Source organism: Caretta caretta, chromosome 17 (genome assembly GCF_965140235.1).
Source record: "Caretta caretta isolate rCarCar2 chromosome 17, rCarCar1.hap1, whole genome shotgun sequence".
NCBI classification, from domain to species: Eukaryota; Metazoa; Chordata; order Testudines; family Cheloniidae; genus Caretta; species Caretta caretta.
The window spans coordinates 10,716,930-10,730,118 of NC_134222.1; the positions used below are offsets into that span (position 1 = coordinate 10,716,930).

The window sequence follows — 13,189 nt, forward strand, 5'->3', positions numbered from 1 at the left end:
GTGGAGTGTGGCTGCCGCTAAGGCAGGCTCCCTGCCTACCCCGGCGCCACAAGGCTCCCGGAAGGGGCCAACGCGCCCCTGCAGCCTCCGGGGCACGTGGCTCCGCGTGCAGCCACTCTCTACCAGCACCGCCCCCGCAGCTCCCATTGGCCACGGCTCCCCGTTCCCGGCCAATGGGAGCTGCGGGGGCAATGCTTGCAGGCAGGAGCAGCGCGCAGCCTCACTGCACCGCCGGACATCGCAATCGACTAGGAGATCCTCTAGGATCGATTGCGATCGACCGGTTGGTGACCACTGGTCTAAACAGACAAGACAGACAAAGGGTTGGAGGAAGGAAGTATAGCTCTTTGGGGGAAGGGACCATCTTTTTGTTCTGTGGTTGTACCGTGCCTAGCACAATGGGGCCCTGGCCCATGTCTGGAGCTCCTAGGTGCTACCACAATACAAATAATAGTACTTTATAATTCATAATAATTATGATTATCCCCATTTTACTGATGGGAAACAGACACAGGAAGGCCTCAGGCTAGATTCTATGCTGCACCTCTCAGGGTACACTGCCCAGGAGGCCCTGCCCAAGAGGAGTGACGGCAAAGGTGCCCTAATTTATAGCAGGATGCCCTGCAGCCCAGAATAGCTGTACTGCCAAGGACTCCAACCACTCCCCGTCCCTGGCAGGCCTGGACCGTGGCAACATGTGAGACAAAGCCTGAGTGTCCACCTGCCCCACCTCTCAGTTGCTAACCCTCCCTGATCCCTAGCTGATTTCACTGCAAGCCCCAAAAAGCAACCACTCTCTTGTGAAACTGGCCAGTTGACGAAGGGCTACCTCTCAGTCTGTGCTGGTAAATATGCACGGGCTTGTTTAAATCGTTCATAATCAATATCCACCTTTTATGATTTGCTTTATGGCCTCCTCTCTTAAGTGTCTGCTGTGGAGAAAAATGCTTTATAATGAGATATTAAGGGAGGTGGTTGCATCTGGTAATTATTACACAAATGGCATTTGAAGAGCAATTATTTGATGGCATCTTAATTTAGGTTGTTGCCCCATAAATATAGTGAGCAGCACTATATTTGCTGCTCACAAGCAGCTGAAGTGCTGGATGCAAGGAAGAGCTGTGTGAGTGGTACTCATGGAAATTAGGTACCCCATGCGGGCACACTTGATGAGTCAGCCACCGATCGCACCTATGACGCAGCAAAACAGATCTGACGATGTACATTTGCATCCAAGAATCCTGTGGAGGCAGCAGCCCAGTCTGACAGCTCCTGTCTGCCTCATGTCAGGTATTTGAGCACTACAGAGCCATTTGGGTGTGATGTGGAAGCTACGTCAGTCTTCCTTTGCAAGAAGGACGTGTGTAATCCGCTTAGTCTGGGCTGCGCTGGCAGTCAAATGCCAGCTACTGATGGGAGTGGCTGGCTCGGTTTAGCAGCTTTGTTCCTCCCACCGGGAGACTGAAACTTGGGAGAAGGGGTCAGGAGAGGAAAGGGGCTGGGTTTACGACTTCAAGGAGCAACAGTCCTGGTGATGATGAAAGGCCTTTAAATTCTGCAGTGAAGAGGCAAGGAGCATTAGCATTCTGGAAACGCAAAGCAGGGGGTGGGGCTTGCACCCAACCCGCTGAATCCCCACCCTCCACTCAGCAAACTTGGGAACATTCAGATCTGCAGCTAAACTTTGCAAACTGCCTGATTTCCCTGGATATGGAGTCCCTCTACTGAGGACGACGGGAGCTCAGAGCCCTCAGCACCTTGCAAAAGCCTATCATATGTGCATATCAGCACCTCCTGCTGGCCATCTGTACTGTTTTCCAGAGGTGCTGAGCAAACCCAACACCTGTTGGAACTCAGTCCCCTTCAGGAATCAGGCCCCGAGCTCTCATGTGTGTCAGCCAGCAACTGCCTGCCTTCTGTTCAGTTTTGTGGGCTCTCGTTCGCTGAGAACTGTAGGTTGCTTCAAAGCCCTGTACTGCGGCATGTTTGCTTTTTCTCACAGCGGCAAGCACCCAAGGGGGGTTGGAACTGCCCAGGCACTGTAGAGGGTTGGAACGAATAGCAATGGACAGGAGTGGGACAACCGAGTCCAGCAGAGTAGCTCATCACTAAGAGGCAGAGGAAGTGGCAGACCTCTTAAGGTTAGCAGGACTAGGCGCCACTGGGGACTATACCTGAATCTGCATCCACACGGGGCTTAGGCAGTCCCTACCTTTCTGAGAACAGAGAGTAACAATGCAGCCACAGGTGTCAAAGCGCTTCCCCCAGGGTGGACCAAGTTTCATTATCCCCATTTATAAAATGCAGCTCAGGGTGGTCAAGTGATTTGCCCCAGTTCACCCAGCGGGTCAAATCTGGGAGCAGAACCCTGCTCCCAGGACTTCCAGCCCTGTGCTCCATGCACTGGGAAAAGCATGGTTCTCGCAGGGCCACTACTGCTGGCACGGGCTGTTTGAATAGGGGCTCCCCAGCTAACTCGCTTTGCCTTGCTGCCCAGCCCCGCACAACGCCGTGTGGTTAACTGGACATAGCCACATAGTGCCCCCTGCTGGTCAGATGGTGTCTGAGACTAAGGGTATGTCTACACTACGGAATAAGGTCGAATTTATAGAAGTCGGTTTTTTAGAAATCGGTTTTATAAATTCGAGTGTGTGTGTCCCCACAGTAAATGCTCTAAGTGCATTAAGTGCATTAACTCGGCGGAGCGCTTCCACAGTACCGAGGCAAGCGTCGACTTCCGGAGCGTTGCACTGTGGGTAGCTATCCCACAGTTCCCGCAGTCTCCGCTGCCCATTGGAATTCTGGGTTGAGATCCCAATGCCTGATGGGGCTAAAACATTGTCGCGGGTGGTTCTGGGTACATATCGTCAGCCTCCCGTTCCCTCCCTCCCCCCGTGAAAGCAAGGGCAGACAATCATTTCGCGCCTTTTTTCCTGAGTTACCTGTGCAGACGCCATACCATGGCAAGCATGGAGCCCGCTCAGGTAACCGTCACCCTATGTCTCCTGGGTGCTGGCAGACGCGGTACGGCATTGCTACACAGTAGCAGCAACCCCTTGCCTTGTGGCAGCAGACGGTACAGTACGACTGGTAGCCGTCATCGTCATGTCTGAGGTGCTCCTGGTCGCCTCTGTGAGGTCGATCAGGAGCGCCTGGGCAGACATGGGCACAGGGACTAAATTTGGAGTGACTTGACCAGGTCATTCTCTTTAGTCCTGCAGTCAGTCCTATTGAACCGTCTTATGGTGAGCGGGCAGGCGATACGGACTGCTAGCAGTCGTGCTGTACCATCTTCTGCCGAGCAGTCATGAGATGTGGATGGCATGCAGTCCGTCTGCTGCCAGCCAAAGATGTAAAAGATAGATGGAGTGGGTCAAAACAAGAAATAGACCAGATTTGTTTTGTACTCATTTGCTTCCCCCCCCTCCCCTGTCTAGGGGACTCATTCTTCTAGATCACACTGCAGTCAAGATGCAGCGAGGTAAATCTAGCCATGTATCAATCAGAGGCCAGGCTAACCTTCTTGCTCCAATAAGGACAATAACTTAGGTGCACCATTTCTTATTGGAACCCTCTGTGAAGTCCTGCCTGAAATACTCCTTGATGTAAAGCCACCCCCTTTGTTGATTTTAGCTCCCTGAAGCCAACCCTGTAAGCGCCCCTCCCAGCGTCAGAGCAATGGCAAACAATCGGGCATCTGAGAGTGCTGTCCAGAGCAGTCACAATGGAGCGCTCTGATGGGGCTAAAACATTGTCGCGGGTGGTTCTGGGTACATGTCGTCAGGCCCCCGTTCCCTCCCTCCCTCCGTGAAAGCAAGGGCAGACAATCATTTCGCGCCTTTTTTCCTGAGTTACCTGTGCAGACGCCATACCACAGCAAGCATGGAGCCCGCTCAGGTAACCGTCACCCTATGTCTCCTGGGTGCTGGCAGACGCGGTACGGCTTTGCTGCACAGTAGCAGCAACCCCTTGCCTTCTGGCAGCAGACGGTGCAATACGATTGGTAGTCGTCCTCATCGTGTCCGAGGTGCTCCTGGCCGCGTCGGCTGGGAGCGCCTGGGCAGACATGGGCGCAGGGACTAAATTTGGAGTGACTTGACCAGGTCATTCTCTTTAGTCCTGCAGTCAGTCCTATTGAACCGTCTTATGGTGAGCAGGCAGGCGATACGGACTGCTAGCAGTCGTACTGTACCATCTTCTGCCAGGCAGGCAAGAGATGAGGATTGCTAGCAGTCGTATTGCACCATCTTCTGCCAGGCAGGCAAGAGATGGGGATGGCTAGCAGGCGTACTGTACCATCTTCTGCCAAGCAGCCATGAGATGTGGATGGCATGCAGTCCTTCTGCACCGTCTGCTGCCAGCCAAAGATGTAAAAGATAGATGGAGTGGGTCAAAACAAGAAATAGACCAGATTTGTTTTGTACTCATTTGCCTCCTCCCCTGTCTAGGGGACTCATTCCTCTAGGTCACACTGCAGTCACTCACAGAGAAGGTGCAGCGAGGTAAATCTAGCCATGTATCAATCAGAGGCCAGGCTAACCTCCTTGTTCCAATAACAACGATAACTTAGGTGCACCATTTCTTATTGGAACCCTCCGTGCAGTCCTGCCTGAAATACTCCTTGATGTACAGGCACCCCCTTTGTTGATTTTAGCTCCCTGAAGCCAACCCTGTAAGCCGTGTCGTCAGTCGCCCCTCCCTCCGTCAGAGCAACGGCAGACAATCGTTCCGCGCCTTTTTTCTGTGCGGACGCCATACCACGGCAAGCATGGAGCCCGCTCAGCTCACTTTGGCAATTAGGAGCACATTAACCACCACACGCATTATTCAGCAGTATATGCAGCACCAGAACATGGCAACGCGATACCGGGCGAGGAGGCGACGTCAGCGCGGTCCCGTGAGTGATCAGGACATGGACACAGATTTCTCTGAAAGCATGGGCCCTGACAATGCATGCATCATGGTGCTAATGGGGCAGGTTCATGCTGTGGAACGCCGATTCTGGGCTCGGGAAACAAGCACAGACTGGTGGGACCGCATAGTGTTGCAGGTCTGGGACGATTCCCAGTGGCTACGAAACTTTCGCATGCGTAAGGGCACTTTCATGGAACTTTGTGACTTGCTTTCCCCTGTCCTGAAGCGCATGAATACCAAGATGAGAGCAGCCCTCACAGTTGAGAAGCGAGTGGCGATAGCCCTGTGGAAGCTTGCAACGCCAGACAGCTACCGGTCAGTTGGGAATCAATTTGGAGTGGGCAAATCTACTGTGGGGGCTGCTGTGATGCAAGTAGCCCACGCAATCAAAGATCTGCTGATATCAAGGGTAGTGACCCTGGGAAATGTGCAGGTCATAGTGGATGGCTTTGCTGCAATGGGATTCCCTAACTGTGGTGGGGCTATAGATGGAACCCATATCCCTATCTTGGCACCGGAGCACCAAGCCGCCGAGTACATAAACCGCAAGGGGTACTTTTCAATAGTGCTGCAAGCTCTGGTGGATCACAAGGGACGTTTCACCAACATCAACGTGGGATGGCCGGGAAAGGTGCATGATGCTCGCATCTTCAGGAACTCTGGTCTGTTTCAAAAGCTGCAGGAAGGGACTTTATTCCCAGACCAGAAAATAACTGTTGGGGATGTTGAAATGCCTATATGTATCCTTGGGGACCCAGCCTACCCCTTAATGCCATGGCTCATGAAGCCGTACACAGGCAGCCTGGACAGTGGTCAGGAGCTGTTCAACTACAGGCTGAGCAAGTGCAGAATGGTGGTAGAATGTGCATTTGGACGTTTAAAGGCGCGCTGGCGCAGTTTATTGACTCGCTTAGACCTCAGCGAAACCAATATTCCCACTGTTATTACTGCTTGCTGTGTGCTCCACAATATCTGTGAGAGTAAGGGGGAGACGTTTATGGCGGGGTGGGAGGTTGAGGCAAATCGCCTGGCTGCTGGTTACGCGCAGCCAGACACCAGGGCGGTTAGAAGAGCACAGGAGGGCGCGGTACGCATCAGAGAAGCTTTGAAAAACAGTTTCATGACTGGCCAGGCTACGGTGTAAAAGTTCTGTTTGTTTCTCCTTGATGAACCCCCCCGCCCCTTGGTTCACTCTACTTCCCTGTAAGCTAACCACCCTCCCCTCCTCCCTTTAATCATTGCTTGCAGAGCCAATAAAGTCATTGCTGCTTCACAGTCATGCATTCGTTATTCATTCATCACACAAATAGGGGGATGACTACCAAGGTATCCCAGGAGGGGTGGTGGAGGAGGGAAGGAAAATGCCACACAGCACTTTAAGCACAGCACTTTAAAAGTTTACAACTTTAAAATTTATTGAATGACAGCCTTCTTTTTTTTGGGCAATCCTCTGTGGGGGAGTGGCTGGTTGGCCGGAGGCCTCCCCACCGTGTTCTTGGGCGTCTGGGTGTGGAGGCTATGGAACTTGGGGAGGAGGGTGGTTGGTTACAGAGGGGCTGCAGTGGCAGTCTGTGCTCCAGCTGCCTTTGCTGCAGCTCAACCATACACTGGAGCATACTGGTTTGGTCCTGCAGCAGCCTCAGCATTGAATCCTGCCTCCTCTCATCATGCTGCCGCCACCTTTGAGCTTCAGCCCTGTCTTCAGCCCGCCACTTACTCTCTTCAGCCCGCCACTTACTCTCTTCAGCCCTCCACCTCTCCTCCCGGTCATTTTGTGCTTTCCTGCACTCTGACATTATTTGCCTCCACGCATTCGTCTGTGCTCTGTCAGTGTGGGAGGACAGCATGAGCTCGGAGAACATTTCATCGCGAGTGCGTTTTTTTTTCTTTCTAAGCTTCACTAGCCTCTGGGAAGGAGAAGATCCTGTGATCATTGAAACACATGCAGCTGGTGGAGAAAAAAAAAGGGACAGCGGTATTTAAAAAGACACATTTTATAAAACAGTGGCTACACTCTTTCAGGGTAAACCTTGAAAGTTAACATTACATACATAGCACATGTGCTTTCGTTACAAGGTCGCATTTTGCCTCCTCCCACCGCGTGAACGGATTTTGGTTGAATGCCAGCAAACATACACTGCAATGCTTTGTTCTACAGTGATTCCCCAGTACGTGTTGCTGGCCTGGAGTGGTAAAGTGTCCTACCATGAAGGACGAAATAAGGCTGCCCTCCCCAGAAACCTTTTGCAAAGGCAGAACCGCAAATGCCAGGGCAAAGTAATCCTTTCACATGCTTGCTTTTAAACCATGTATAGCATTTTAAAAGGTACACTCACCAGAGGTCCCTTCTCCGCCTGCTGAGTCCAGGAGGCAGCCTTGGGTGGGTTCGGGGGGTACTGGCTCCAGGTCTAGGGTGAGAAACAGTTCCTGGCTGTCGGGAAAACCGGTTTCTCCGCTTGCTTGCTGTGAGCTATCTACAACCTCCTCATCATCATCTTCTTCGTCCCCAAAACCTACTTCTGTATTGCCTCCATCTCCATTGAAGGAGTCAAACAACACGGCTGGGGTAGTGGTGGCTGAACCCCCTAAAATGGCATGCAGCTCATCATAGAAGCGGCATGTTTGGGGCTCTGACCCAGAGCGGCCGTTCGCCTCTCTGGTTTTCTGGTAGGCTTGCCTCAGCTCCTTCAGTTTCACGCGGCACTGCTTCGGGTCCCTGTTATGGCCTCTGTCCTTCATGCCCTGGGAGATTTTCAGAAAGGTTTTGGCATTTCGAAAACTGGAACGGAGTTCTGATAGCACGGATTCCTCTCCCCAAACAGCGATCAGATCCCGTACCTCCCGTTCAGTCCATGCTGGAGCTCTTTTGCGATTCTGGGACTCCATCATGGTCACCTCTGCTGATGAGCTCTGCATGGTCACCTGCAGCTTGCCACGCTGGCCAAACAGGAAATGAGATTCAAAAGTTCGCGGTTCTTTTCCTGTCTACCTGGCCAGTGCATCTGAGTTGAGAGCGCTGTCCAGAGCGGTCAGAATGGAGCACTCTGGGATAGCTCCCGGAGGCCAATACCATCGAATTGTGTCCACAGTACCCCAAATTCGAGCCGGCAACGTCGATTTAAGCGCTAATCCACTTGTCAGGGGTGGAGTAAGGAAATCGATTTTAAGAGCCCTTTAAGTCGAAATAAAGGGCTTCATTGTGTGGACGGGTGCAGGTTTAAATCGATTTAACGCTGCTAAATTCGATCTAAAGTCCTAGTGTAGACCAGGGCCTAGGCAGCCTCCCTGGCCAGTTGCACCTCTCATCGAGCGGATGTCAAGTAGGGTGACCAGATGTCCCGATTTTATAGGGACAGTCCCGATTTCTGGGTCTTTTTCTTATATAGGCTTCTATTACCCCCCAACCCCTGTCCCGATTTTTCACATTTGCTGTCTAGTCACCCTAATGTCAAGAGAGCTGCTATTCAAGAGGAGGAGAAAGGAGTCAGAAAGGGGGAGGGATGGAGGACAAAAAGATAAGGACAAATATATATTGAAAGTCTTTCCTTTTTGTGGGATTCAAGAGTCTGAAATCAGACCTTTGCCATTCTTTATACTGTAGAAAAATACAGCTATCACAGGACTCTTTGTGTGTGCTTCTAATGGGCACGAGGTCTTTCCTTCTTTCTTTCTTATCTTGTTTTTATCGTATCTATCTTTCTCCCTATCTGGGCTGGCTGCCTGCCTGTGTTTCTTGTGTCATACATGCAATCTGCCTGCCTGCCTGCCTATCACACTTCACCCTGATATCTCCTCTCTGGCAGGTCACATTGTGCTGCCTGGTGTTTTATGAAGGGTAGACAGAGAAAAACCCAAGGGAGGTAACTGTCCTGAATGTGCAGGGGAGACCTTTGGAGACAACAGTGGAGTTTGGACTCTGTGACCCATACAGTCCTTGGCCTTTTCGTTGACCCTGCCAACCAGGGGACCAATTAGGGATCGCTGCAGTGGGGGTTTGTAGTGGATTTGAATTGGACCAAGACCTAACAATCTCATTTCACACAGACCACTCAACAGACACCAGACTAACTTTCTGGTCCCTTCTGGTCGAGGGTGCATTCAGACCAGCAACCCACATTCTGGAATCTGCAGTCCCTCACCATCCCCCCACATCAGCCTGGAAGGGATTCTGCTGCACAATCCCAGTGGCAGAAGAAATTATTCAAGCTTTAGACAGAGCTTGGGTCCAATTCTCAGCACTTCTGCATTTCTGTAGAGACGTTCAGCATAGCTCCTCGTCAATACTAACTTGTAGAAGGCAAATATCGTTACATGTATTTTACTCAGCGGTAAACAGACATATAGAAGGATTAAAGGCCCAATCCTGGACCAGTGAAATCAATAGGAGCTTGGGCATCGAATTTCAGGGGGAGACGGATCAGGCTCTAAGGCCAGAATTTTCACAAGAGCTCAGCACACTGGAAATACATTAGGTGCTGCTAAGGTCTTTTGCAAATCTGGGGAAAAGTTGCACAGTGTAAACTGTGGACGCTAGATACTTTTGAAAATCTGGCCCTTACTTAGGCGCCCAGATGGAAGATGAGGTCTTATGAAAATCTGCCTTCAATTGTGGGTGCTGAGCACTTGAAAATCTGACCCTGAGCTCTTTTGAAAATTTGTCTCCACACGACTTGCCCCACCTAGAGTAGTAAGTCTGTAGTAGACCTAAAACTGGGAACAGAAACCAGGAGTCCTTCCTAGTGCCCCGTCCACTGTTCTGATCACTGGAAAGCACTTCCTATAATTATTTTGTGTATAATCCCAGGTCTGATCCACAGAAGCTGTCACTCGCCGACCCCTCCCTAGCCTTTTTCACATCAGAGCCCTCGTCAGGAAGAGAGAGGCGTGTGGCTTCATTAGTCAGGTGATATAGACAGTCATCCCCGTTATTTCAGAAATACATTTTTAATGGCAGATTTTTGAAAAACCTGCTTCTCCATCTTTGCTGCTATTGGTCAAAACAGTCCGTGATAATGTCCGCCTTCGAATGGAGACCTGGAAGGGTTCTTGTCAGAGCCCTTGGGCAAGGGACAAAGCCGTTCCAACTCCACCTGCACACATAATCTGTTGCATATACTGCAGTTTGGAACAGTAATTGTGTCAAATCAATAGAACTGCAACCCTCAGTGGGACAGGATAGCGCAAGGGAACGGTAATGTGCTATGAAACCCTTCCTGGATAGCTTAGAAGCTCAGCTTCAGCCTAGGTGGGTAGTGACTGGAGGTGGTTGACGTTTTTCACACAAAAGGATTTTTTTGTTGGAAAATGGCCTGTTTGGGGAAATGGTCTTGAAATGTTCTGTTTTTCCAGAAATTTTTCATTATATTGTTTTTTGACGTTTTTATCAGAATTTTTTGCACTCAATGTGATTTTCAGGAAAGGATTTTGGTATTTGAGCACTAAGGAGTCATTCAGGTGTGATATGGGAGTTCTGTCCTTGTTCCCTTGCAAGGAGGATGTGTGTAAAATAGTTTAAAATGTTCACCGAATATGTTGCGAAAATGGATCTGTTTTGAACAGAAATAGAAGCAACCTTGGCATTTGGAAAGGATTAGCAAAATTGTTTTCCTGTTTTTTGACCAGCTCTAATCAGGACTGAAAGTTATTGATGTCTGAGGAGTGGTTGGTGGCCTGCATGGGTTTGATAATCTTAGATCACTTCCATATGGACAGGGGTCTAGGTTACAAAATCATCCTCCCAAACAGGAGCAGTTAGCTGTCTCAGCAGTGAAGCCAAATGAACGTATGACTAGATAAATCATATACGCCTGCAACATTTTGAGGATCTGGATCTACAGCCCTGATCCAATAGCTCCAAAAATACAGGTCTCTATGCACTGAGTTGAAAGATTATACCCTTAGCTGGTAGCAGTAACAGTTCCTTTGTTCTCTCTGTAGACCAGCTGCTAGAGAAAAACACTTAACAGTCACAAAGCTGGTGTATTACACTCCAACCCCTAAAATTAGCCTCTCCAGGTTACGGTTGAATCCTGTTGTCAGGCAGTGTGTGGATGCTTGAAGTGTTCCTTCCTACATCAGCCTTGTTGTTCTCGGCCCATCTGTCAAGTCCCAAACCACATGAAAAAGCTTTTGATCTTACCTTGCTGGTGAGTTTCCAGTTCCTTTGTCTCAAGGTCATGGGTCAGATCTAGAAGACAAAGCAAACAGCCATCAAAAGAAAATGTATCATTCTGGCAGACTCTGCTCTTCGCATTTACTCATCATCATGTTTAATGCTTTAAAAAGTGGATTGCTGGATGGCTTGTAATTTATAATGGCTCTTGATGGTGTCTCTTAGACTGAGCCCAAACCGTCATGACAAATGTTTCTGTCTCAGAGAATTCAGTGACATGCTGATGTGGAAATAGATATTTCTTGCTAGATGGAGAGTATTAGTATATTATCAAGCAGCCATGTAGCTTTTACATTCTGAATGACAAGTCTCCCCCATGTGTAACCAACATAATAATTACAGATGCTGCCCCATCAGCTGCAGTGATGGAGCAACCTGTAATTGTTTAGCGTGGCAATGCCTCTTTTTAAAAACGGAGTCGCTGGAGCATTCAATTGAACCATTTTAGGTGCTTATTTAAGCCAGGACAAAGAGCAGAGCAAGTGAAGTGAAAACAGAGCAGAGTGTAAACTGCCTACTGAAGTATCTCATAATTTACTCTGACTGACTCTTTCTGTCTGTCCGCCTCTTGCTCTGCATATTCTGAAAGCAGAGCACTCTTGTCTCCTGTACTAGAGACTGTAATAAGGATGTTGTCGGCACTCTTCTGGCATTGTCCAGCTTTTAAATCCTGTCACCCAAGGTAGCTTGGATAGTATATGTGACATCTACTAATTAAGCATCCAAGTTCTCAGCCACTGGGCTTCCATTCTGATGATGAAATGCTTGTAAGTGAATATCCGTATGTAATGGTCACCATCATGGGCTGTCACCACAGTGGGGTTGCACTTGAGACCCCCAGCACTAAACGTGTAACCCTCTACTAGTTGAGATTAAGGAAATGCCCTGATCCTCAAAGGTATTTAGGCACCTAACTCCTTTAGCTGGTAGTTGTACTAGACTCATACCTGCTATGGATCATCCATGGGAATGGTGTGTGAAATACAAAATGAGCAGCGGATTACACTTGCTTGGGCTGTGCTGCCTGAGTTCTGAACTGGTCTCTGAAATGCAGAGAGCTCTCCTGCTTGTGTAGTTGAATTAAACTGTCTTCACAAAGCAGCTGCTAACCAGTTTGCTTCTGGACTCTTACCCTTTGCTCTAAAAACAACATGCATATCCTTGACCCATGCTCCTGTCTTATCTTTCATATCATAAAGATATATAAATATAATGAACGTACAACATGCTTTTTAGGTTTACGTTACTGAAATCCCATGATTGAACAGAGGAAAGATATTTTGCAATCACAAAAGGTTGCTAGCAGCGTTTTAATATTCAGAGATGAGACATATCAGGGCTGCACGCTACAGACATTATGATAATGATCTAACAGTTATCTATGGAGCCGAGCCCTGATCCTGCTTGCATCCATGCTGAGGGGAGCAGGAGCAGGCCCATTATGTGAAGCTGATATATAACAGTAAACTCAAAAGATGAATAAAAGCCTCTGAGAGTTTGTTTCACTGCATTTTTAAATGACTTGGCACCTGGACCTTATATTAAATCCATTCCTTTCTGTTGATGAATAATGGGGCATACTGGCAATCGAAAGAGGATAGTGTGTGAGCACAGGGGTGGTGTGTAAATTTGAGTGCAATGAAGGGGGGTCAGTCTGTGGGGAGAGAATGCGGCAGCAGCTGGGTTCAAACCCTTTGGTTTACAATAGTTTCAGAGGTAGAAGCAGAGTCCGATACAGAGGAAGCTGGCTAGGAAGCTGGGACCCGATTCAGTTTCTCTTTTTAGCAGATCAAGGTGAAATGCTGCTCGCTATAAAGCTGTTGGGAATTTTGGCGTTGCCTCCTTTGGGACCAGACTTTGGCTTTTCATTTACAAGGGAAGTGATGAATTCGAGTTGCTTTCCCTTTCTCCAATGGGAAAAGGGAGACAGAAGCTTTCGATCCTGGTCAGCTGGCCTTTTGCAGCGGGCTGCGTCTTCCCAAGCCTGGGAGCACTCAGACCTGCTGCTGGGGCTGGTAGGCCGAACTCTACTGCCATGTTAGGGCCCAGCCCTGCAAACGGCTGAGCGCATCCGGAAAGATACTGAGGGACCTCAACCCCTTT

General features: G+C 49.3%; 1 protein-coding gene across 1 annotated transcript in view; it reads right to left on the reverse strand.

Annotated features, from left to right (window-relative positions):
* Window positions 1-13,189, reverse strand: part of CCDC92B (coiled-coil domain containing 92B) — a 61,537-nt gene that overhangs the window by 21,207 nt on the left and 27,141 nt on the right. Inside the window, exon 3 of the mRNA XM_048824234.2 lies at window positions 11,054-11,101. Within this exon, the coding sequence (XP_048680191.2) occupies window positions 11,054-11,101 (48 nt within the window). The remainder of the gene's footprint in view (window positions 1-11,053; window positions 11,102-13,189) is intronic.